Source organism: Amblyomma maculatum, chromosome 8 (genome assembly GCF_055883805.1).
Source record: "Amblyomma maculatum isolate TAMU_Amacu chromosome 8, ASM5588380v1, whole genome shotgun sequence".
NCBI lineage: Eukaryota > Metazoa > Arthropoda > Arachnida > Ixodida > Ixodidae > Amblyomma > Amblyomma maculatum.
In genome coordinates this window covers 95,116,323-95,141,663 of record NC_139351.1, presented here as the reverse complement: position 1 = coordinate 95,141,663, position 25,341 = coordinate 95,116,323, and the positions used below count along the sequence as shown (strand labels likewise).

General features: G+C 47.7%; 1 protein-coding gene across 1 annotated transcript; it reads right to left on the bottom strand.

Moving 5' to 3' along the window:
• On the bottom strand, nucleotides 1-24,635 carry LOC146181870 (uncharacterized). Its single transcript, XM_084575856.1, has 6 exons — nucleotides 24,552-24,635; nucleotides 23,268-23,330; nucleotides 22,926-23,080; nucleotides 21,172-21,254; nucleotides 14,719-14,814; nucleotides 1-185 (listed from the first exon to the last, which is right to left on the bottom strand). Exons 1-6 carry the CDS (start codon nucleotides 24,633-24,635, stop codon nucleotides 1-3), a joined length of 666 nt encoding a protein of 221 aa, XP_084431982.1.
• Between the last annotated feature and the right edge of the window lie 706 nt (nucleotides 24,636-25,341).

Genomic DNA, 25,341 nt, shown 5'->3' with positions numbered 1-25,341 from the left:
TCAACACCCCGGAGGCTTCGTTGTTTTAAGATGCTGTAAGACATGTACGGGGATCTCTGGAAGATTTTTACACCACGGAAAATACACTTGCTTGCTCGGGCCGGGACATTCTTTTTTGTAAACTTCTTCGCAGTCTCTAGGCACATCTTGATCAGCATACTCTACCGGCTGTAGGAGCTGGCAACCTGCAAGTGTGACAGCAGAAAAATGCCGAGCTCTCATGCAGCACTCTAAAACAATATTGTGGCAAGCGCAGTTTCCTGTTGTCGATTATACACGGATTGCTTAGATGTAAATGACATAGTCTATACTCAGTCCGGGGTGTCGTCATAGGCTTGGTTTTGAGGATGGGATTTAACGTTTCAATGAGAGATGCCGTATGGAGGACTCTTGATTATTTCGACCGCCAGATGTCCTTTAACGTGCACTGATATCGCACTCGTTTCGCTCTTATTGAAACGCAGCCGCCACGATCAAGATTAGATCCAGTATCCTGGGGGGCAGCCGTCCAGCATTATAACCTCTGATGCATAGCGACGGGGCGTCCATAAGTGTGATAAAAATAAAGAAGCAGAGGGCACTTAAGCTCCGCATTTATTGATATGAGGCGACTGCTACCATCTGGGGCTCCAATTACAAGTCTTTGTTGCGTACATGCGCTCTGCTCTCGCTTATTCAATAATCTCAGTATCTGTGTCTGTGTTATCTCACATATGCTCATTAGCATTAGTCGTAAAGTACCATGTTACTTGAAAAACCACCTAACGTGGAAAGAAAGTCCTGCTTTAACCAAACCGCTCGAATCTGCCACCGTAGTTTATGAGTACCTCTTCGGACTCTGCATACGAGGGTCCCAGAAGGTTTGATTCTCATCTCATCCTTCCATCCCAAAGGGCAAGCCCGTGTTCACAGTGCCAGCAAACGTACTATGTCACATGGCCTCCTGACGTCCCAGTACGGAACGACTAATGAGTGCCTATCTATGATTCTTCCCCACTAACATATCCCAGAGGCATACTAAGTTTTCGCTTACAATGCCAATGCTGGATTTTCTTGATAATGGGCCCTTTTCCTCTGTACTGTTAGAACTGTAAGGGTGACACAAATTTGGGAAATATTTGTGTTGTTTTTCACGAAATCTAATACTTAGGATTGCCCACTTGGTCCACCAGGTATTCTACCTCTTTATCTCGAAAAAAATAATAACCATGCACAAGCATGTTGCGTTGCGTTGTGTTCTGGTGTTGAGTGGAAGGAAGGAACAGCTCAAACGGACGGGACGTGTAGGAAGGCGAGACAGACACATGAGCTTCCTCGCCTTCCTACACGTCCCGTCCGTTTGAGCTGTTCCTGCCGTCCACTCAACATGAACCAACCAGCCCGACAAAGCCCTCTTCTTGTTCTTGTGTGTTGCATTCTTTTACGGCAGAAAACAGTCTGTGGTCATGAGGACAACATACGTCTATACGCTTTCATGACTAGACTGCAATCTTCACTAGCAAAGTAATTTTTCACGAGAAACCTTTGACGGGAATCGTCCAAGGCCTCCCTTCAGCGAACTCTCCGTGCAATGGAACAAGGTTGCCGTCGTCCCGACGCAGCAACCGCCGCATGCTTTACAGCCACCTTGTTCCGGGATTATTTCACCAGAGCGCCGGCACGAAGGTTTTTTCTAAAATATGTCATGTTGCCTCCCTCAGCTACCACTTCAAACTTTGCTCGGACATCTGCATGCGTACATAATGAGTCATCAGCAGCTGACGCCGAATGTATTGTGTCATTTCACTATGGTTTAGTTCCATGTAGCAGTAAATGAGGCTAAACAGAAGACACCGCCTGGTCCGGAAGCCATTTCATGAGGTATACAAACATCTAAGTAGCACTCTACTCCCTCAACTTCTTGAGACGATTAAAAAACATGGCTAGACGGCTGTGCACCTGTGACAAGAGAATTGGCCTCTATGATCCCCATTCCAAAATCAGGGCAGCAACCTACAGACCTTAGCGACTTCCGGCCTATTTCCTAGCATCAACACTGTGCACCCTGACAAAGAAAATGGTAGTGTTACGTTTCTCCACCGAGAAGTGGGACAGCTGACGCGGCCACCGCATAGCAACAGGCAGAACCGCGAGCGGATCGGCCATTTCGACGCCGTTCATCGGCCGCGCAACGCTTCCTCCCGCCGACAAGTCTCAGCGTGTTCCTGCCACGCGCCAAATGTGTGTGCGTGCGTGTGTGTGCAAAAGCTGGCCAAGCCTGGAGCTTGAGGGAAAGTGCGTCGCCCTCTCCTGTCTGCAGGAAGTGGAGGAGATGAGGTCGGAACACCTGCGATTGAGTCATTCGTCGTGAACCAACATGTTTGGCTCTCCCTTTCCTGTGAGGGTTTACCCTTTCCCTGTGAACGGGAAAACCTATAAAAAGCAGCGGCCGACACCGCTGAGAGAGAGACTACTTTGACGCGCCGTTGTTACGACGCTAGACACCAGCTGTGTGAGAGTGTCTGTAATCTCTCCGGGTCAGCTTCTCTGCCCGTATCTTCCCGATGTTGTAGTAAAGGTTGTTTCGTTAAAAGACGCCTCGTCTTTGCTGGCACCTTTGATGCCGTCCGCCGTCCACGGAGCCGCCAGGCCAACGCTACCGAGAGGCCGCGCGCCGCAGCGGTACGCTACCCCAGGCGCTCGCAACCCCAAACATAACAACTGGTGGCAGCGGTGTGATACTCAGGCACACGCAAACCCAAACATAACAATTGGTAGGCATCGGTGGGATGACGATGACCAAGCCGTAACCGTGGTTGGAGGGACGAGCCAGGCGATATCGTCGTCCAACAATTGGTGAACAGCGGTGGGATGACGACGACCAAGCCGTAACCGTGGTTGGAGGGACGAGCCAGGCGATACCGTCGTCCAACAACTGGTGAACAGCGGAAAGCGGAGAGACGAGGGCGACCAAGCAGTGACCGTGGTCGGTGAAACGAGCCAGGCCTGACCGAGGTGCAACATCTGGTGGGAAGAGCGGAGATGTCCGAGGCGTGACTCGTGAATCAAAGCAGCTCAGCGGAAAGGCGGGAGCAGTGCAACGAGCCCTGTGTGATGACTGGTTGCCTGCAGCGGAACGACTGCGTTGGATTCTTGGCTGCGAGGTTTGGTGAGTGCGGGACTTTCTTCTTCTGAGTTTTGCCAGGCTTTTGTTAAGTTGAGAACAGAGCTGGTAATTGTGTTGTCGTTGTTGCTGGGTTAATTGCAGCAAGGCAATAGTGGGCAGTAGAGAAGGCAGCACTCGGAACAGCCATGAATTTGGATTTGAAGTCGTTGCGCAAACCGAAATTGCTGGAGCTTGCGGAGGAGTTGGGTCTGAATTTGTCAGACAAACTCAGAAAACCAGAAGTGTTAAAGGCTATTCTTGAGTTGGAAGCTGAAGATGACGAGCTTTTGGAATGCCTTGAGATCATTGACGAACGTCATGAGAAAGAGGAACGTGAACGTCATGAGAAAGAGGAACGTGAACGTCGCGAGAAAGAGGACGCCCGCGTAAGCAAACTGATGCAGCTGGAGATATCAGCACATAGAATGAGCGTGGAAAGGATTAAAGCTTGCAATGCCATTCAGTGTAACGGTTCAATACCGCGAGATGGTCCGCCACCGTTCCTCATTGCTGAGGATGTGGCCGAGTATTTGGCAGACTTCGAGAATGTCTGCACAAGTAAACGTTTCGAGCGAGATAGTTGGGCGCAGATGTTGGTAGCTCTTCTCTCCGCTGAAGCGTCGGAAGAAATCAAGCGATTGGTTGGCGACCGCTTGAAAAATTACGATGAACTAAAAGAGTCATTGCTGATACGATATCAGATAACGCCTCATGATCTTCGGAAAAGATATGAGAGCGAGAAAAAGTGTTACAAGTCGTACTTTGATTTGGCGTATCAGTTGAAACATGCTGTAAGCGATTGGCTAAACAGTGCGGAAGTTCCGGAGCAAATCGAGCTTGCACCGGAGTGTGAGAAACAGCTTCGGGAAGCGGCTGAGCAACGTGACCGCAGTAGCGAGCCGACCGAGCCTCGAACAGAGGAGTATTGTGTTACCTTGGTCGAGCCACTAGCTGAGACGGTTAGCACAGGCTTAATCGGCGAGAAGTCCGAAGTGGCGCCGTTAAGCGCGGTGAACTGCATGGCAACCCAAGTAGCTGTAGGAGATACAGTTCCATCAAATGAGAGTGGGGAACTGGCAATAACTGAACCACCTCTCAAGTTAAATGCAGGAGCTTGTGTAGAGCGTGGCGGAGAAGGAAGCCAGCTTGGAAATGAGAAAATTGCGGTTTCCGAAATCAGCTGTGTCGTAGAGCAGGGCACGCAGAGAAACGAAGTGCCGATCAGGGAAACTGCGCAGCCCGCGAGCTGTGATCAGCCAGGGCAGACCGACGAGGAGTGCGCGTCCGCTGAAGAGAGCGAGACTTGCGAAGGCATCAGCGAGCGACCAGAGCAGAGTCAGAATCGTTCGTGCCCCGATACCACGCTAGGTTGTGTTCACGAGAAAAGCAACCCCAGTGCGAACGCGGACGTGCCACTTATGGCCCTCACGCAATCCGAAGCGCCCCAGCTGTCGAAGGAGCCTGATCGTGCGCCGGTTAGCTCTGAGCGAGGCGACGCACTGAGTGGCGACGAGCCGCCAGAGCTAATGCCTAGAAGGGGTACTGACGCGACTGACGTCAGCTGTTGTTTTTGTTCGGACATGTCTGGAGGTGAGTCATGCGCTGCTGGCCGCGATGCAGACGCGGCACCACACTTTGACCACTCAGACGACACCGGTGTCCTACTAGCTCCGGTTACCGCTAGAACGTTAACCGCTAGCTTGTCAGAGATTGCTCAGAAAGAAAGCAGAAGGCTAGTGTTCCAGTGCTGCCGACGAAAAACGCGGAAGGGCAGGCGCGAGAAAGAATGCTGCCATCGTAAGGAGAGCAAACTCCAAAGACTGCGAAAAGAAAGCACAAACCATGTGTTTCAGTGCTGCCGTAGAGAAAAACGGAAAGGCAGGCGCGAGAAAGAAGCGAGAAAGTTGAAGCTATCGCGAAAGAGAAGGCGACTATCCCAAAGGCACAAATGCGCCCGTGCAAAGAAAATGCGTGATTGGTGCGCAACCCGTAAGGAGAGGGATAGGTTGTTCAGAAAAGTGAGTAACTTATGCTCATGTGTTTCTTCGCACAGAAACAGGAAGGTAAGGTTGCTCCGTGAAACGGACAACCGAAGTTTTAGTGAAAAGGGTGATCTCAATGGTAACACCGATGGCTGAAGTCGGAGCCCATGACGTGAGATGAAGCCTCAGTTTTCACTTGTTGGTGTTTTTCTTCCTGACATAGGATCTTGAGCAGATTGCATTGTATTATTTTTGTTTGAGAATGGTGTTTTTGAAAATGCAATTTTCAAATTTGTGGACGCGTTCCAAGTGCTGCTAAGCTGCCCTTTAATGTAGATGGGGGCATAAGAGGGAAATAGTCTGGCAAAACTTAGTGAAGTTTGTGCCGTGCTTGCTGGCTGACCAGTTGAGTTTTTAGCGTGGTTGTGACGTTGTGGGTTGTCAGCTAACTCTCCTGAAGACAAGTTGCAGAGTGCCTTGGAAACCGGACTTGCCAAGGACTTCTTCAGGCTGTTTGAGCTCAAGAGAAGCTCAGTCGGATGACCCCGGCTACCAGCAACATCCCGATCCCTCCGGACAGCGGATGCAGTCCCCTGCCCTTCGGGATCTCCCTTCCCCGGCGGGGCAGTCTGTTACGTTTCTCCACCGAGAAGTGGGACAGCTGACGCGGCCACCGCATAGCAACAGGCAGAACCGCGAGCGGATCGGCCATTTCGACGCCGTTCATCGGCCGCGCAACGCTTCCTCCCGCCGACAAGTCTCAGCGTGTTCCTGCCACGCGCCAAATGTGTGTGCGTGCGTGTGTGTGCACAAGCTGGCCAAGCCTGGAGCTTGAGGGAAAGTGCGTCGCCCTCTCCTGTCTGCAGGAGGTGGAGGAGATGAGGTCGGAACACCTGCGATTGAGTCATTCGTCGTGAACCAACATGTTTGGCTCTCCCTTTCCTGTGAGGGTTTACCCTTTCCCTGTGAACGGGAAAACCTATAAAAAGCAGCGGCCGACACCGCTGACAGAGAGACTACTTTGACGCGCCTTTGTTACGACGCTAGACACCAGCTGTGTGAGAGTGTCTGTAATCTCTCCGGGTCAGCTTCTCTGCCCGTATCTTCCCGATGTTGTAGTAAAGGTTGTTTCGTTAAAAGACGCCTCGTCTTTGCTGGCACCTTTGATGCCGTCCGCCGTCCACGGAGCCGCCAGGCCAACGCTACCGAGAGGCCGCGCGCCGCAGCGGTACGCTACCCCAGGCGCTCGCAACCCCAAACATAACAACTGGTGGCAGCGGTGTGATACTCAGGCACACGCCAACCCAAACATAACAATTGGTAGGCATCGGTGGGATGACGATGACCAAGCCGTAACCGTGGTTGGAGGGACGAGCCAGGCGATATCGTCGTCCAACAATTGGTGAACAGCGGTGGGATGACGACGACCAAGCCGTAACCGTGGTTGGAGGGACGAGCCAGGCGATACCGTCGTCCAACAACTGGTGAACAGCGGAAAGCGGAGAGACGAGGACGACCAAGCAGTGACCGTGGTCGGTGAAACGAGCCAGGCCTGACCGAGGTGCAACATCTGGTGGGAAGAGCGGAGATGTCCGAGGCGTGACTCGTGAATCAAAGCAGCTCAGCGGAAAGGCGGGAGCAGTGCAACGAGCCCTGTGTGATGACTGGTTGCCTGCAGCGGAACGACTGCGTTGGATTCTTGGCTGCGAGGTTTGGTGAGTGCGGGACTTTCTTCTTCTGAGTTTTGCCAGGCTTTTGTTAAGTTGAGAACAGAGCTGGTAATTGTGTTGTCGTTGTTGCTGGGTTAATTGCAGCAAGGCAATAGTGGGCAGTAGAGAAGGCAGCACTCGGAACAGCCATGAATTTGGATTTGAAGTCGTTGCGCAAACCGAAATTGCTGGAGCTTGCGGAGGAGTTGGGTCTGAATTTGTCAGACAAACTCAGAAAACCAGAAGTGTTAAAGGCTATTCTTGAGTTGGAAGCTGAAGATGACGAGCTTTTGGAATGCCTTGAGATCATTGACGAACGTCATGAGAAAGAGGAACGTGAACGTCATGAGAAAGAGGAACGTGAACGTCGCGAGAAAGAGGACGCCCGCGTAAGCAAACTGATGCAGCTGGAGATATCAGCACATAGAATGAGCGTGGAAAGGATTAAAGCTTGCAATGCCATTCAGTGTAACGGTTCAATACCGCGAGATGGTCCGCCACCGTTCCTCATTGCTGAGGATGTGGCCGAGTATTTGGCAGACTTCGAGAATGTCTGCACAAGTAAACGTTTCGAGCGAGACAGTTGGGCGCAGATGTTGGTAGCTCTTCTCTCCGCTGAAGCGTCGGAAGAAATCAAGCGATTGGTTGGCGACCGCTTGAAAAATTACGATGAACTAAAAGAGTCATTGCTGATACGATATCAGATAACGCCTCATGATCTTCGGAAAAGATATGAGAGCGAGAAAAAGTGTTACAAGTCGTACTTTGATTTGGCGTATCAGTTGAAACACGCTGTAAGCGTTTGGCTAAACAGTGCGGAAGTTCCGGAGCAAATCGAGCTTGCACCGGAGTGTGAGAAACAGCTTCGGGAAGCGGCTGAGCAACGTGACCGCAGTAGCGAGCCGACCGAGCCTCGAACAGAGGAGTATTGTGTTACCTTGGTCGAGCCACTAGCTGAGACGGTTAGCACAGGCTTAATCGGCGAGAAGTCCGAATGGCAACCCAAGTAGCTGTAGGAGATACAGTTCCATCAAATGAGAGTGGGGAACTGGCAATAACTGAACCACCTCTCAAGTTAAATGCAGAAGCTTGTGTAGAGCGTGGCGGAGAAGGAAGCCAGCTTGGAAATGAGAAAATTGCGGTTTCCGAAATCAGCTGTGTCGTAGAGCAGGGCACGCAGAGAAACGAAGTGCCGATCAGGGAAACTGCGCAGCCCGCGAGCTGTGATCAGCCAGGGCAGACCGACGAGGAGTGCGCGTTCGCTGAAGAGAGCGAGACTTGCGAAGACATCAGCGAGCGACCAGAGCAGAGTCAGAATCGTTCGTGCCCCGATACCACGCTAGGTTGTGTTCACGAGAAAAGCAACCCCAGTGCGAACGCGGACGTGCCACTTATGGCCCTCACGCAATCCGAAGCGCCCCAGCTGTCGAAGGAGCCTGATCGTGCGCCGGTTAGCTCTGAGCGAGGCGACGCACTTAGTGGCGACGAGCCGCCAGAGCAAATGCCTAGAAGGGGTACTGACGCGACTGACGTCAGCTGTTGTTTTTGTTCGGACATGTCTGGAGGTGAGTCATGCGCTGCTGGCCGCGATGCAGACGCGGCACCACACTTTGACCACTCAGACGACACCGGTGTCCTACTAGCTCCGGTTACCGCTAGAACGTTAACCGCTAGCTTGTCAGAGATTGCTCAGAAAGAAAGCAGAAGGCTAGTGTTCCAGTGCTGCCGACGAAAAACGCGGAAGGGCAGGCGCGAGAAAGAATGCTGCCATCGTAAGGAGAGCAAACTCCAAAGACTGCGAAAAGAAAGCACAAACCATGTGTTTCAGTGCTGCCGTAGAGAAAAACGGAAAGGCAGGCGCGAGAAAGAAGCGAGAAAGTTGAAGCTATCGCGAAAGAGAAGGCGACTATCCCAAAGGCACAAATGCGCCCGTGCAAAGAAAATGCGTGATTGGTGCGCAACCCGTAAGGAGAGGGATAGGTTGTTCAGAAAAGTGAGTAACTTATGCTCATGTGTTTCTTCGCACAGAAACAGGAAGGTAAGGTTGCTCCGTGAAACGGACAACCGAAGTTTTAGTGAAAAGGGTGATCTCAATGGTAACACCGATGGCTGAAGTCGGAGCCCATGACGTGAGATGAAGCCTCAGTTTTCACTTGTTGGTGTTTTTCTTCCTGACATAGGATCTTGAGCAGATTGCATTGTATTATTTTTGTTTGAGAATGGTGTTTTTGAAAATGCGATTTTCAAATTTGTGGACGCGTTCCAAGTGCTGCTAAGCTGCCCTTTAATGTAGATGGGGGCATAAGAGGGAAATAGTCTGGCAAAACTTAGTGAAGTTTGTGCCGTGCTTGCTGGCTGACCAGTTGAGTTTTTAGCGTGGTTGTGACGTTGTGGGTTGTCAGCTAACTCTCCTGAAGACAAGTTGCAGAGTGCCTTGGAAACCGGACTTGCCAAGGACTTCTTCAGGCTGTTTGAGCTCAAGAGAAGCTCAGTCGGATGACCCCGGCTACCTGCAACATCCCGATCCCTCCGGACAGCGGATGCAGTCCCCTGCCCTTCGGGATCTCCCTTCCCCGGCGGGGCAGTCTGTTACGTTTCTCCACCGAGAAGTGGGACAGCTGACGCGGCCACCGCATAGCAACAGGCAGAACCGCGAGCGGATCGGCCATTTCGACGCCGTTCATCGGCCGCGCAACGCTTCCTCCCGCCGACAAGTCTCAGCGTGTTCCTGCCACGCGCCAAATGTGTGTGCGTGCGTGTGTGTGCAAAAGCTGGCCAAGCCTGGAGCTTGAGGGAAAGTGCGTCGCCCTCTCCTGTCTGCAGGAGGTGGAGGAGATGAGGTCGGAACACCTGCGATTGAGTCATTCGTCGTGAACCAACATGTTTGGCTCTCCCTTTCCTGTGAGGGTTTACCCTTTCCCTGTGAACGGGAAAACCTATAAAAAGCAGCGGCCGACACCGCTGAGAGAGAGACTACTTTGACGCGCCGTTGTTACGACGCTAGACACCAGCTGTGTGAGAGTGTCTGTAATCTCTCCGGGTCAGCTTCTCTGCCCGTATCTTCCCGATGTTGTAGTAAAGGTTGTTTCGTTAAAAGACGCCTCGTCTTTGCTGGCACCTTTGATGCCGTCCGCCGTCCACGGAGCCGCCAGGCCAACGCTACCGAGAGGCCGCGCGCCGCAGCGGTACGCTACCCCAGGCGCTCGCAACCCCAAACATAACAGTAGCTACACGAGTGTAGTAGTGGCTAAAGCATCACAGTTTCTACCACCTAGCACAAATTGGCTTCCGTCCATCCGTAGGTACAGAGATGGGTTGGGATAGCCTCAATATGCTATAGCGTCCTCCGTATTGATGCCGAAAATGGTTACGATAACGAAAGTCACGCCTGCCGTTCTGGACTCAAAAGAGATGTTGCATTTTCCTCTTAGAATATGGATTTTATAAAATCCTTCGTTGAAGCTAGAATATTTGCAATACTCCACGATGGTGATTGCACCTGTTCATTTCGTCCTGTTCGCGGCGTACTCCAGGGCTGACAACTACTTTGTTTAGTATGGTCTTCATTCCCTTTTCATGGCGTTTACACGATGTCCCTGACGTTAAGTTCTTACTGCATGCTAACGTTATCACAGTGTGGAGCACTCACCATAACTTGCTGACTTAAGCAGCGGTCTTAGAGCCATCTTTAGATATTACGGCCGATTACGCTAGATCTCTCGGCCTGCCGCTTTCCGCACACAAAACTACGTTCACGTCAGTCGCGAAGCGCTGGGAGCGGCGTAAACTTGCTGCAACGCCAATCCGTTTCGAGCTATCTGGAACCCCCTTGAAGAAAGCTCAATATTAAACATGTTGGGTTAATTTATTCATCAGTAGGGAACGAAAATTGCCGGACTTTCTCATGTTCAAAACGATGCAGACCATGAACCTAATGAGAAGTATTGCTCCCGAAACCTGTGGTGCTAGCTCCCTTGTCGCATGACATTTGGGGAGAGCTGTTCTACAAACGCGCCTCGTTTATGAAGCACAGTCTCATCATCATCATCATTTATTATTCCCATAAAGATTTCTATCAGGGACATTACATAAGGGGGGGGGGGGGAGACAACAGTGAGAGAGGGCCATACATTAGCATAAATAAAGGAAAAGAATGCAAAAATGCATAACATTGACAAATTGGATAAAAAAACGTTAAGGAAAAAAGAGAAGTCAGGCAATCGATACAGTGCACACAAAATACGGATAATCATATATAAAAGCATAACATAATAACAATATGTAGTAAAATCAACTATAGTAAACAAAAATGGCAAAAAGATGAAATACAGAAAAAAAAATAGACGTTGACACAACAATGCACGCAAATCGGATTGCTAATAATGTAGCGCAACAAAAAGTGTCTATGGCAGGCCGAAACGATCAGTTAGTAGCTGTCTAAATTTGCAGGGGTTAGACTCGGTAACTACGTTTTCAAGAAGTATGTTCCATTCCTCTATGGCGATGGGGAGGAATGATTGGTTGAAGGCGTTTGTGGAACCGTGCAAACGTTGAATGCTACAGGAGTTAAATAAGCGGCGAGATGAGCTGAAAAGAGCACGGAATTAGTTTTCTCGGAGTGCAGCAAAGTTGAAATACAATTTATGTAAAAGACAAATGATCGCAAGTTTCCGACGAAGCGATAAGGATTGAAGGCCGAGAGATGATTTCAAGTTTGTAACGCAGTGTCGAGCTGAATACTGGGAAGTTATGAAGCGTGCTGCACGGTTCTGGATGGCTTCCAGCGACTGGATTAAGTAGGCCGGGGGGGGGGGGGGGGGGGGGGGTCCATATTGCTGAGGCATATTCTACTTTCGGGTGTATGTATGTTTCGTAAGCTAGGTCTAACGGATGGCGGGGACGTAGCCAGTGTTATTCGGATAAATCCAAGTGTTCAGTAGGTGCCAGTTCAAAGTTTCGTGATGTGGTTCACCCAAGTTAATTTGTTCGTTATTTCAACACTGAGGTACCTGTACGAGTTTGTTAGTGATAGCGCAGTGGAGTTGAGGGAATACAGGAAGTAAATAATGGAGCGTTTACGTGAAATGTTCAAAATTTCAGCCCTTAGCAACGGCTCAGTGCGATCGCCATCAACCGATGGGCCATGAAAACTATCACTTGCCTTCCCCGTATCAGACCAATCGTAGCGCTATTAAAGAATGCCCAGCTCAACAGATTAGATGGCCTGATGTAGCAGCGACGTGAAGCTCGTAGCCTTAAGGTAGGCATATTGAACTCACCACAAGCCCTGCGTGCTTAATGCTTCATCGTAACACACTATACTGCCGCCTCCACACCAGTCCTCCCGCCGTGAAATTTTGTCCACCTGAGCAACAACAAACCGCCTGATCCTCGTCAATAAACCTCATCTCATGCGGCCGCGCACCTTCGCGATAGAATCTTGACAAAAAAAAAACACATGCCTGATGGCTCGATCATTACCCTCGATCATGAAGATCGAAATGATATGCCGTAGTTTAATGTCCCTGTAAACCTGCACTTAAATATTAAAGAGCACTGCAGAATCTGCATTGGAGTAATGCGAAAGCACGGATGCTGCTGTTGGTTTCTTCTGGTTGCTTCCAGTTGCTTAACTTACTTCTTGTTTACCCCTTTTAGTCTTTGGTACTTTCAAATTGCACGCCAATCCTTTCCTATGCCCTTTTTCAGTTCTACTTCCGGTTGCGTGGCGTCACATCCTTGACGTCACCCTAATTGACTGCCTTAATTAACTACTTTAGTCGTTGGTACTTGCAAACTGCGCGCCAATCCTTTCCTATGCCATTTTTTTTGGCTCGAATTCAGACTGCGTGACGTCACTTCCTTGAAGTCACCCTAATTGACTGATTTAATTAATTAATTTAGTATTCGATAAATTCAAATGTGGCGCCAAGCCATCGGCTAATGAGACAATTTCCGCCTTTACATTTACATTTCCTGCCTCTAATTAATTACCTAAATAAATTATTGGCCTAATTATTTTTTCGAACACAACATTACGTCACCCTCTATTGACTGACACCACTCATTAGGTTCTACCATTTCTCGATTACCTGCAACTGGTACGGATACGATTTTGCGTAATGGCCTCTTTTATTTTTTCTGGCACAGCATTACGTCACCCTATATCCATTGACACCACTCAACTGCCTCTACCGCTTCTCAATTGCTCACAACTGCTGCGGATACGATTTTGAGGACACGGCCTGCGGACGCGATCTTCGGACGCGATCTGCAGACAGAAATCTGTGAACATAGCGAAGTAATGCTCTCGCATTAATAAGACTTCAAGGTTCCAATTCGGGGACCATCTTGTTCCTTCTGCAGTGAGCGGGTTGTCGTCCAAGAAGTCTTTCGTTCTGTAGCTGCCGCTACCTTTCTTCCTACGCCCACATTGCCATCCGCACTGACACCCTCCAAGCAGCATGACTAGTCAAACGCGTCAGTCGCAGCCCAGAAATATACCAGAACATACATCGTCTGGCCGCTCTCATCAGGCAACCCATTCAAATTTAGTTGGTTCCACGTTACCTACTGAGTTCACAAAGCTCTGCAGATTCGGTAAGGCGCCTTGAGACCCTGCCCTCACCAATGTCTCAGTTCCTCAGCATACATAACGCATACCCTATTCTTAACCATAAAGGGACACCTCTGGTGCCGCACATGGACTCCCGTCCCTCCGTATGCGGTAACCTGCCCCCATGGTCTTACCCCTGCAGAGGAGGTTGCGCTTCGGAGGATCCGGGTCGAGGTGGCCATCACTTCTGCTGACACTATGACATGTCCTCAATTTCGGCACTTATATTCCCGCAAAAGGTGTCCTGCCTGCCACTCTACAACACTGAAGCAGATATTCACCAATTGTAGGCTTGCTCAGCGCTGGAGCCAACAAGAACTCGGCACCTGGCAGCTGCTTGTATCCCGCCAAACAACCGAATCACAAATATTGCCTGGACGTTGACTGGACCCTTCAAAGCCCCCTCCTCGACTTCATACGATCGGCTAGCCTAGTCTCGTTTATTTAACAAACCCGGTTTTTTTCTTTCTTAACTCCCTTTATGTATTGAGGTAATCAACAAAGTTATCTAAAAATAGAGATATATATGTGTTCACTGATTGGAGTAGATGCTCTGGTATGTCATCTAATCTGAGTCTGTCTGATCATGGTCTCCACTTCATGTTTTTAAGTTGCTTGTCGTTTGCACTGAAGTTTAATTTTTAGATTTTTAGGTGTGGTTGTCTGAAGGCGCACTTTGTGTGTCCGTTTTGTACGTGGGAGGGGCATATTTACTGACTGAGTAGTCCCTCCCCGTTTCGCATTACGCCTAGTGAAAAACGTGCCAAAAGAACAAGCGTATACGGACGGTGCTTCGTCGAGCCATGGTATTTCCTCGGCTAAACATGGGGACGATCTTAGAAAATCCTCGTCACCATCTTGGATCATCGAAGGTCATCTTCATATTTCTTCTGCCTTGTATATATGGATTATAACTACAAATTTCCACATATATCCCAGCTCTTTAAACAACAGTGGAATACACTTTAGTGAGTATACGCACATACTTTCCGTGTGTTTTTCACATAATATAGGTTTATCCTACAGGAGTCGTACTAACATAGCCGTATACCAGTTTACTGTACGCCTCCTGTGCAGAAGCAGTGGCAGTAGCATGAGAGAAGTGAGCTGGAGCCACTGCGTCTACGCAAGAGGGGTTTACTACACCAGTATGCCTATACTCTAATATAGTATTTCTGGTATGTCAAATTTCTCTATCTACGAATGGTGATAAATTTACTGCGACCGTTTACTTGGCCGTTAAAGTGAGAAGAAAATTCTACTCACGTGCTTTCTCAGCTGTTGAGTTGCGCTCGTCAACAAATATCATGCAACTTTTTTCGTTGTTCATGTACATTAGTTTTCGAAGCTTCGGGGGTCCAGCTGTGAACAAAAGAAAAAGAAAAAAACGTTATAAGTGCTGCCTCACCAATACTGCAGTAATAAAAATGTGATGGCATTATGGCAAATGTTTTAATTGTTATCGAAATTGACAAGATAATGTAAGGTAAAATACCAAGCTGTAATTATTTAAGGTTGATATTTAGGGCCGCATTTTTATATTTGTTTCCTTTTTCTATGGCCATGAACTCTGGTTATAACTGCAGTGTGCTAAAAACTAATATCACCAATAGTGTCGAATCGATTCCCAATGTCCTAGCGCTATTCTTCACGATAAGTGAAGAATAGCGCCGGTTTATTCAATAGTAGTGCATTTACAATAAAAGAGATGCCACAAGAAAAGCTATGAAACTTTAAACAGGAACTTGCAAGTTCGATCCCGGCACCACCGCTTGCCCAACGCAGTACCTCTACCAGCTACCCCAGACAAGGACATACTGTTCTCTACCTATGACGTTTCTCTGAAAGGTGCGTAGTTTCTTTTGTACATAGATGACGCAGTATTGCTGTAAACCGCACCCAGACAGAGACAAAATTGGACACAACAATAAATCCTGTATAATTATAAACTCAGTGTCCATCGGCAAAGGAGTTAGCGTTTCTGGAACCAAGTGTATTAGTGACGCCTATCCTCGCGAGATGTGCATAACGTGAATGTTTCTTGACGCTCATCATTTGGCTGCACGTATGTAATCTCTCAAAGAATTGAAATAAACTGTCAATTCTCAGTGCGCCTTACGTGCATTGTGTCGAATTTCAGCGCAAAAGCTACAGTATTCGCACTGCAACTCCCAAGGTCAAGTATGGCGCGACTTTCACTTTCAGTCACCAGGGCGGTCTGCTTGTAAGACGACACGTCACGTGATATGCTGCACAAAACACCGCAGCTGCGCTCGCTCCAAGCCTCACCATTGTGTACCATGGGATTAGGCGAGGGCACAACAGCTGCTTCATTGGCACTTGGTCCTTCAGTATCACCATGACTGAGGCTTGCTCCGGTCTGAGTACGTTAACTATTTGGTGTCGGTGTCAGCCTGAGTCTGATTGTCCTACTGAAAAAACTCGTCGGGTTGAAACAAAGATATCTAAGATAAACTAATGTACTACCATTCTTACGCAGGTTTAACCAGATGAAAACACCGCTTTTTTTGCCCCTGTCACAGCGCCGGTTGTCTCATTCTTTCGCGCACTTATGTCTGCGCTTGGATGGATGCTAACGAATTATTACTCAATAATTGCAAACCTACTCCACTTAGGGCGATCCCTTAAATATCTGACTAACAATGTTTCCTCTTTATTCTATTTATGGATCTTCACATTCGCCCTACTGTCACTTTCCATGGCTGTGATACATGGCTGTGAGGTGCGGGGCTATAGGCAACCTGCAGTGGCCAGGCGGCGCTAGTGGAGCGCAGCGTTCAGCGCCGCCAACGGCGGCGCCGAGTAATCTGAGTAGGCTGGCGCGGTCGGGTTGCGTTCGCGTTGTACGGCTAGAAGCATCTCGGCTCTCATTTTCTGCGGTTTTAAGGTAATCGAATGTCTTGAGAGCTACTTCCGAAAACCAATACTGACGAAAGGACACCGCCTGTTCGAGAATGCTCATGTTTAAAACGTGAACGGTGTCGACGTCACCGCGAAGTGCGCGCCGCTCGCGAAGAAACACCCGCGCGCACAGCTTTGAATGTCGCGTGAGTAGACGGAATTTTTTTTAACGAAATTTATTCTCTCAGGGCATTAGTCGGATCTGTGATGATGAATTAAGAAATAATTAAATGAATGAAAAATGTTGTAAACGTAGCTTTTCATTCACCTATTGCGTTCACACCTCATACCCAAACATTGAAAGTGCAGAGAGAACCTGAGAAGAGATTGATCGCCGTTTCTTCTTTTTTTTTTGTTCTTGCTGTTTGATTACAGCAGCATAATAATTTCCTCGCGGTTTTGCTTTAAAGTTTAATACCATGACGAACACTTTTGTTCGTGGTGCACCTTTCGACAGTGCCGCGGAAGTTACAGGAGGCATGGTGCGGTAGCCGCTACGGATGTCCTGGCGATTGCAAGCACTGTGCGGTTGTAGCGTGCGTCATCAACGAAAACTGTGTGTGCCGGGGGCAGGGAGTAGGGGGCCTCCTACACCGTTGGAAAAATAAAGCCCTTAACAACAACAATAACTGGCATGCATTTTGTATCTCCGTACCTCAAGCTTGGGGAAAGCCGGCGGGAAATGCTGGCACTCAACGGCAAAGCTTTCGTAACGGAGGTCGTTAAGAGTTAGAATTTTTTACAGTTGTTACTAATTATGAAATATTCTATCGTCTGAGACAAGAGACTCTTGAGTAGCTTGAGCAGTCGGTGAAAGAAATATTTGGCGCGGAACAATAGAACGAAGTTCCATTCTCAGCGTACACAGCCTCTACACTCCGCCACTTCAACTTTTTCAGCACCTTAAGGACTAATTTACAGATAAATATGTTTATTGAAATCTGTAATTGGAAGTTTTGAAGATATTTTGGCTTTGTGGTTCCGAATAGAATACACCGCATTAGAAATCCGGTTCACAGATCCACGAACATTTTTTTTTATTTCGCCTCCGTTGAAATGCGGCTGGAATACGATGCAGCGGCTGTACGGCTTTGTTGATTTTCTGGACGTATGCCACTCGATCTTGCACAGCATATACCAGTACACGCCAAATTTTACAGCGCGTACTGAGTAGTGTGCCCCAACCAGCGTGCGACTCCCCGAGTCAGAAGTTTATACCGTTTCCTCCGCTCACGGGCAATCGTCTTATTTTAGCTTCTTGGCGTCTGTACGCCAATGGCCCCATAACAAAACAAATTTCAGTTACATTACTCTCTCGCAGCCAATATCTCCTTCTCTCATCATTCTCCTCAGGTTCTCCCAGCGCTTAGGTCTCCTTCGTGATTATGGTAGTCTTTCTCGCCGCCCTTGCGCTTATTTTTATTCTTGTTCACATCCGTAGTAGTCGAAGCATCGCACGAGACCACTGAAGTCACTAAATGAGTAAATCACACTCACTGGGATAAAAAAACGCGAACGCCGAAGGAACACAGCGACCGCAACATATACGGCGTCAGCTTCTGCGCCGCCTCAGTATTAGCTCCCGTCGGCCGCCAGGTGGCGCCACATGTGTCTGCAAACTCCATTGCAGGTTGCCTATATGACGAGCTATTAATACGAAGCCTGATGATTTAAAGCGTGAATATGTTAATGTTTTTTTTTTCCTTTTCGGGCCATTTTCGTATGCAATAAAGAACAAAGAAGTCCTCCTTAGTTCAGTTCTTAAAGCCGCTGCTTGGCAAATGATGGTGCCGGGTTAGAGCCTCCGACGAGATCCGTTTTTTCGCATCCTAAGCTGTTTCTGACAAAGGTATAAAGCTTTCTTATAGCCTGTTTTGATGAAGCTTCTAGCCACAGTTCGCACGGCTTATTCAGCGATCAACGACTGGAGCCGAGCGGGTGCCGGCGAGCGCCTGAAACCCCTGAGAAGCTCCGGTTCTTTGCCGCATGGCACCGGCGCATTGAAGAGAAGCCGCGGCATTAGACAAGTCTGGAGAGTTTCATGACAGACTGGCGCTGTGCCCGCGAAGGCGCATTAGCGGCGCTCCCTCCTCCCTCTCGCGCTACGGCAGATTCGAAGTGGGAGACCAGCGCGCTGGCTATTGGAGACTTTCAGATTACCGTTGCCGCTTACCGCGGCCGTCTACCGCTACCGCGCGCCGTCAGCGCAGAACGCGCTGAATGGGGCCCTGCCTGCGGAGTCCGCCGGATTTTGACTGGAAGGTGACGCCATCTGTCGACCTCGGGGTGATCTGCGCATGCGAACTGACGCTCGCGAGGTAGCGGTAGACGGTAGCGGTAAGCGGTAGCGCTAAACTAAAAGTCTCTATTTGACCTCTTGGGTCGCCGCCAACGTCTGCCTCCACATTGGACAGTTCAAGTGGCAACGGTTTCATAGCCTATATAAGCAGGAGCGTTGCCGCTGTAGATTGATACCGTCGAAAGTGTCCGGCGAGTGTAGTGCTGCTCGCCTTAAGGAGACGCGGCGGAATCTCTCTGGCCCTCACGGTGCGAAGATAGTGGCATGTAGCCAGCAGCGTTGGATCACCGCGCCGATGTTGTGTGGTTTTGTACCATGACTATACTGTAAATAATTTATTAAGCCATCTTTTGTTGACCTCATCCCGTCGAATCAGAGCCTTTATACCCGGATCCGAAACACTACAAGCTTAATAGTCGAGAGAGGGGTGATGTGTACTTTGTTTCTTAAGGTTTGTTCCCCCTTAGGGCATACTCTGAAACAGGACAAAACAGTAATTTTCGTTTTAGAACCTATGTAGCACAGTCGGCTTCGAAACGTTCCACCATGTATTTCACAAGCTACTCATAGAAAAGCATAGTTTCTGCCAGCTTTATCATCCTATAGTGAACATTTCTGCAGTAAGTAATGCGACATTCACCCCATATACATTTATTTTATGACCTACTATAGAGAACGAGATATGAAATTATTATGCTGCACTTTAGGTCGAATATTGATTCTCGACCACGTTGACAGCATTCCATGAAGGGAGCATCAAAAGCGCCCTCCTGCACTGATATTTTGATACATTTGAACATAATTTGAGAACAGAGAGAGAGTCTGTAAATGCTTATATGTACTACACTATTTCTGAGAAACACTGGGCTTTCTTCCTGCATATAGCCATTTGCGGTCTCAGATCTCGAAATCATGCGTTAGCACGCGTTCGCTGTTATTCAAAACAAATCGGGAGCTCGAAGGTAAGTTTACTATACCTACACTCAACCACGTCCCAGCTAACTCATGACGAAAGCCTGCAATGCTAGATATAGTCAGGCGCCTATTATTTTTAAAGGAACTTCAAAATCCTACACCTTTTTTCATAACAAAATGGACGCTACTAGTCGCACGCATTCCACTCGAAGATTTCACGCTCCTTCATTTTGCACCGGAATGGTGTTTCGCAACTCTCACTCGTTCATTTGTGTGACTGTTACAATATTCTTGTTTAAAACACGTAGTTGGCAGATTGACACTTTAGTGATGCACACGAGAAGCTCCGAGTTGAGGGCCAATGAAATGGATGTTTGCACAAAGCTTCATGCAGTACTTAAGGCCTACAGTAAGAGAAGCTGTCCTCTACCCCGCCTGCTTTTCCTGTGCTTTATGTGGTTTTATCTTTAGCATTAGCGACGCCATATTCTGCATGCAACCTTTGGCAATTCCTTGAGAACATCTATGTACCATGTGTCAAACCCCTGCTACGCTTTCCGGTGCGGTGGCTCAGCGGCCTCACCATTCAGCTGCTCGTCCCAAAGCCGCGGCCACCATTTCGATAGTGGTAAATACAAAAATATCCATGCTTTTAGCGAGTAAGCAAAAAATGTGAAACCTGATCTAAATTGAAAAGTTTTTGGTCATACCCTTAAAATCAAGCCTCTATGTGTTATATGTTTAAGGGGCATTTGCTCAGTTTCTAATTATGAAGCATAATCAACCAATCCAGCACTACTCTTTTTTCAGTCAGCAGCATTGTCTTTAACCAGAAGTATCTTATGCATGCAACTACCTACCGAAAGAGCAGAAGGGGAAGCTCTCATTTGGTGCGGCCAGTTTCTAAGAAAGCCTTTTACGCATTGAAATACCGGTCAAAATGTTTTTTGTTCGTTTTCATGTTTGTCGTGATGGCTGAATGCTCTTAAACGTCAGTCTGAGTAGAAGTTATGGTTTTGCCCCGACGTGGGTTTAAGTGTGTGACAAAGCCCTAAGGGTTGTATTTTTGTATTAGAATATATGTCAGAAGGAAATTCACATCTGCTTAGGAACCTTTCTTAGCGCGGTCTCTCTCTTTTCGTCAGCCTGAATTAGCTTATTTAAAGAAATGATGTACTAAAGCTAGATAAGCAATGTGTATTTCAGTTCTTGACACTTTACTATTGATATACGTCTCCCAGATGGTCCTTGTATTAATCTATTTCTCTTTCAGCGGCAACCAACTACATCTTCGGTTTTGTTTGCTGAGCTGTTACTGACCATTTTTACTTTCTTATAAAATTACACTTTTTTTCGCATATACTCTCTTAGCATCAGGCAGTATATTTTAATACTACTGTGAAAAGTATATTAACTTGTATAATCTTTCTCGTGCAATGAAGAAATATTACAGTAGAGTGTATTTAAATAAATATTTCTTTTTTTTTTGTCTCGCCGTTATAAGGAAAAGCAAGAGATCACTTGAGAACAAAAGTGCAATAAGGACAGTAAAAATGTTCTTTACGAATTTCTGTCTTACTCACTTGTTTCATACATATATGTCATAGCGTTATAGTCGCAGTGGTTTCCAGTCTTTGAAAGCACAAGTGACGTGTTAAACTTGACACTAGATTGCAAAAGCAGGAAGAAAAAACCAAATTAGAATAAACTCAGTGGCAGGAACTGCCTTACCGGCGTCCTGCTGCCACCGAAAAAAGCAGCCCCTAGTTTTTGACATGCGCTGCAACATGCTCAAGACAGAAAAAGAAGGTAACAAGCCCGTCAAGCCACCAAATTTCGTAGAACTCCAGAATGCAAGACCAAGTGGCATCTGTATCGACATGCCGCTGTGGGTGCCACGGAAGGCCGATGCAAAGCGGCATGAATACTAAGACCCTTCAGTGCGTTGCCCACTCTCGACGAAGCGTGGTAGGCAACGAATAGTTAAAGCCGCCACGAAGGTGTTTAAGAAGCTATTTCAACACAAATCATTTGTTTCGCATCGCATGTGCATCTTCCATCGTTCCGCATAGAGTTGAGGGCACTTCAATTAACATCGCTGCGTTCCAGGAAATGTTTTCGACTGTGAAACTTCGACACAATACACACAACCCCTTGGCGTTCCGGCTGCTTCAATTTCACATTACCCTGATGCAACTTTGATACCTTTTTGGCGCACTTGTCACAAAGAAGACATAATGATCGAATGGTACCAGAATGGTGAAAAACTGCGTCAGAGGTCAGTTGCCCTCAGTGTTGAGCAGCCACATTTAGGCGAAAGGGCATCATCAAGCTGCACGACCGCGCCGCGCAATTAACGCTTGTATGGAAAAGCTTCTCCCTGGATTAAACAAATCATAATGAGGAGATATTCTGTCCCTTTGAATTCAAATTTTGCGCATTCAATTCTTCAAGCATTCGCTGAGAATTGTGTAACAAACTCTTCATATTATATAACATGCTATTAACTGATCAACCTTGATTCTTTTTACGCTGGATAAAAGTTTTGCAAAAAAATTTCCGACAGTTGCGTTACTTCCTAATCAGAAATTTCAGCGTAGCTCTTCAGCTGTTTCCGCATTTCAATATATTGAGGTATGGGTTTCAGCTCGGGGGGTGCACATATCGAGATCCGCGGCCATCGATCCGGTACTCTGAATGCTGCTGCACAGGGATTGCATTGGAGGAGGAGCGAAGAGAGCAATTAAGCTATCGGGAGGTCGCGGAAGGCAGCGCGTGGGCCCATAAGAACGTTGCGCGGTAACGAGACAGCAGCGGCTGACTGATATCGCTGACGCCGCTAGCGAGTCAAATCAACGTGGCTCTGATTTCGGCTTGGGATGCACGCACCGTGATCCGCTGATGCCAAGCCGGCGCTTCGGCAACCGGAGAACACCGTCGTCCCGCCACGTAGAAAGTGGGGGGAAGGGGTTACACGCAGCGGCGAACGGTGGCGGCAGGAGCGCGCACTGCCCCGGCTGCGGAGCTGGTTACGACGGACGACGACGACTCCGACGGCGACGACGACTTCAAACGCAGGAACGGGCGCCAAAGAGCTGCGCTCTAAAAAGCACGTCTTCGCAGTATAGACAGTGATACAATAACTTTTTTGCTTTACTGATACTACTATTTAAGAGACACGCCCTAATAATGGGGACAGTGAGGACACGGACCAGGGGATCTAGAAATTCTTCACGCCTAACATTGTGGTAACATTTCACAATGGAGATTAACAATCATATGAGGCTTCATAACACGTCGAACTCCGTACTCAGAAATATATTTCAGAATTGCTTACGTAACATTCGGCACTTGCGGAATCACTGCGGCCAATGTGAAGACGTAGTTGGTTTCATTATACGCCACTACACGCTCTGCACTGTCGCAGAGCGGCGGAAAAGTTGCGTTAAAGTTCTGGCTCTTGACATATATTTTACCGTTGATATTTACAGCCTGCACAAAGGAGTTGAAAAGAAAGTTGTTACTATACATCACGTCTGCAAAGGACAATAAATTTGCAAAAATAAGCATTACTGTTCAATACAATAGAAAGTGCACACGTTTCATAGATTCCAGAAATAGTGGTAAGGGTGCGGAATTCCATTTGCCATATACCAAGACAAAACTTGAACTGGCTTACCTGTAGGGCATTCTGATAGGGGAAGTTGCATTCATCTTCCTCATACGGAATTTCGTACTTTTCCTGCTCACTTGTTTCAGATTTAAGAAAGGAAGCAGCGAACACCACCAACGAGAAACAATAAATAGTCGTGCTCATATTGAACATCCCAAGCAGCAGACGCCTTTTTGAAAGCGTGTGAGGTGATATGAGCGCAAGTGCTACCCTTTAGACACGCGTAGAAGGCTATATACACTATGATGACCTTTTCATCAAATGTGAACTTTTCCTTTCTGACTGCTTTCACTACCCCTCACTAACCTTCTGACGCGTGAAAAGGCATGTTCGCATTAGCTTGTGTCTGCAAGCGTGCACTGATGTTTACTCCATGTTTCAAGTAAAGGTTAATGCAGTTCGATATAACCAGTTCTCAAATGCAGAACAGTGATTAACAAAATAGTCAACATTCTGAGAGACCCTTAGCTCTGGTTTTTGAAGCACTTTGTTTCAATTTTACGGGAAAAGAGACTTCAATTTTTAATCAGGCTTAGCAAGAGAGGCAACTGCAAGGCTCTGTGCCAACTCTCTAATAATGGCGGTAACGCTTTGTTCAGCCCCGACTTCTATACTAATGGCCATTGTCCAAACTAGCACGTTCTGGCATAGTTTCTTCGGCCCATCGTTCATAGGTAAGGCTCGTTTCATCCAATAAAGCGAGAGAAACGTCTCGTGTGCTTCTTTACGCAACATTTTAAAGTCTTAATAGGAACATTCCCGGCGAGAGCAGTGCTTGTAGCCATGATCAGAAGTCAGCACTGACTCTCCACCAAAGCACGGTTTCACAAAGTAGCATATGTTTTAAAGGGTGAGTTTCTGCGTCAAATGCTGCTGCAGAGGTTTTTACCTTTAGCTGAGCTCGTGGCCTTTTTATTGCTACGCACATAGTTTGACATTGTTCCATCTGAAAGCGCCTCCTCTTTTGGATACTTGTCTGTGTGTGGGGGGGTCAGATTCAACGGAATGGAGAAGCCACTTGTGTTTACTATATTCATGACGTTAAAAGAGGAGGGACCATTGTTGGACACTGTATTTTTTATTATTTCTGCACATTCGCCCCCTTTTTTTTTTTTTTTTTTTTGCCTGACTTGGGAAGCTATGTACAAAGCAAGTTGTTATATGTGGCCTGTTGTTTTGCGACCACTCGGAAGGGAGGGCTTCTAAATTCAATATGCCAAGATATCGGGCTGACAGCGACTCGGAAACTAACATTTCTAGTAACTAACTAGCTAAATTAAGTAAACTAACATTCATGTAGGAATCTGGAAGAAGAATGATGACGAGGAAGACAAGGCTTGAGACTGGTTCAGGCGGTAGGAAATTGAGAGCCATGTTGGCATATTCACTGACGGGAGGATAGCCGGGGATTAAAAAAAGCTAGAAGCTGACTGGTGTTTGCCTTCCTTGTACACCAAGTATCGTGAGGCAGACTAGGCAGGTACTCCTACGCGGCGCAGGAACGCCCGATTGGTTAAAGCGGGCTTCACATCCTTGCCGGGAGCCTTTCTCATATTGTGATAATGACTGTACGCTAATATGTATGTGAGGAATTAACAGGCACAAATTAAGGAATTAGTGGTTAAGCGATAGAAAAGTGTGCACACGAACGGAGACCCGCATAAGGCGCCGCGTACGGAAACTGTTAGCCCTGAACGATGAAGCTTAAGTGTCCGCCAAGCTTTATTAACACCCCCGACATCACTGCTCTGAGGATAACTAAAAAGATACGAACTCGACATGCTTGAAAGGCATAAATAGTGACAACGCCTTCCTGACATGAGAAATTATGGGCATTTGGGAATGCACAAGTATGTCTTCCAGTAGGGAAGATTTCTTATTCTCTCCCAAAGCAATTTCAGCAAAGTGAGCCCAAAGCAATTTTAAGAAATGATAATAGAAAGCCCAAGAGATTTTCTGCTAATAACTTCCACGCTTCCGCCGCAAATGCCGAACGAGTGGTGCATGGGGAAGAAGCATCACAGCAGAGTTGAAATCTAGGTCAGTTGGTACATGTGCTTGAAAAAATAAACCAGTTCAA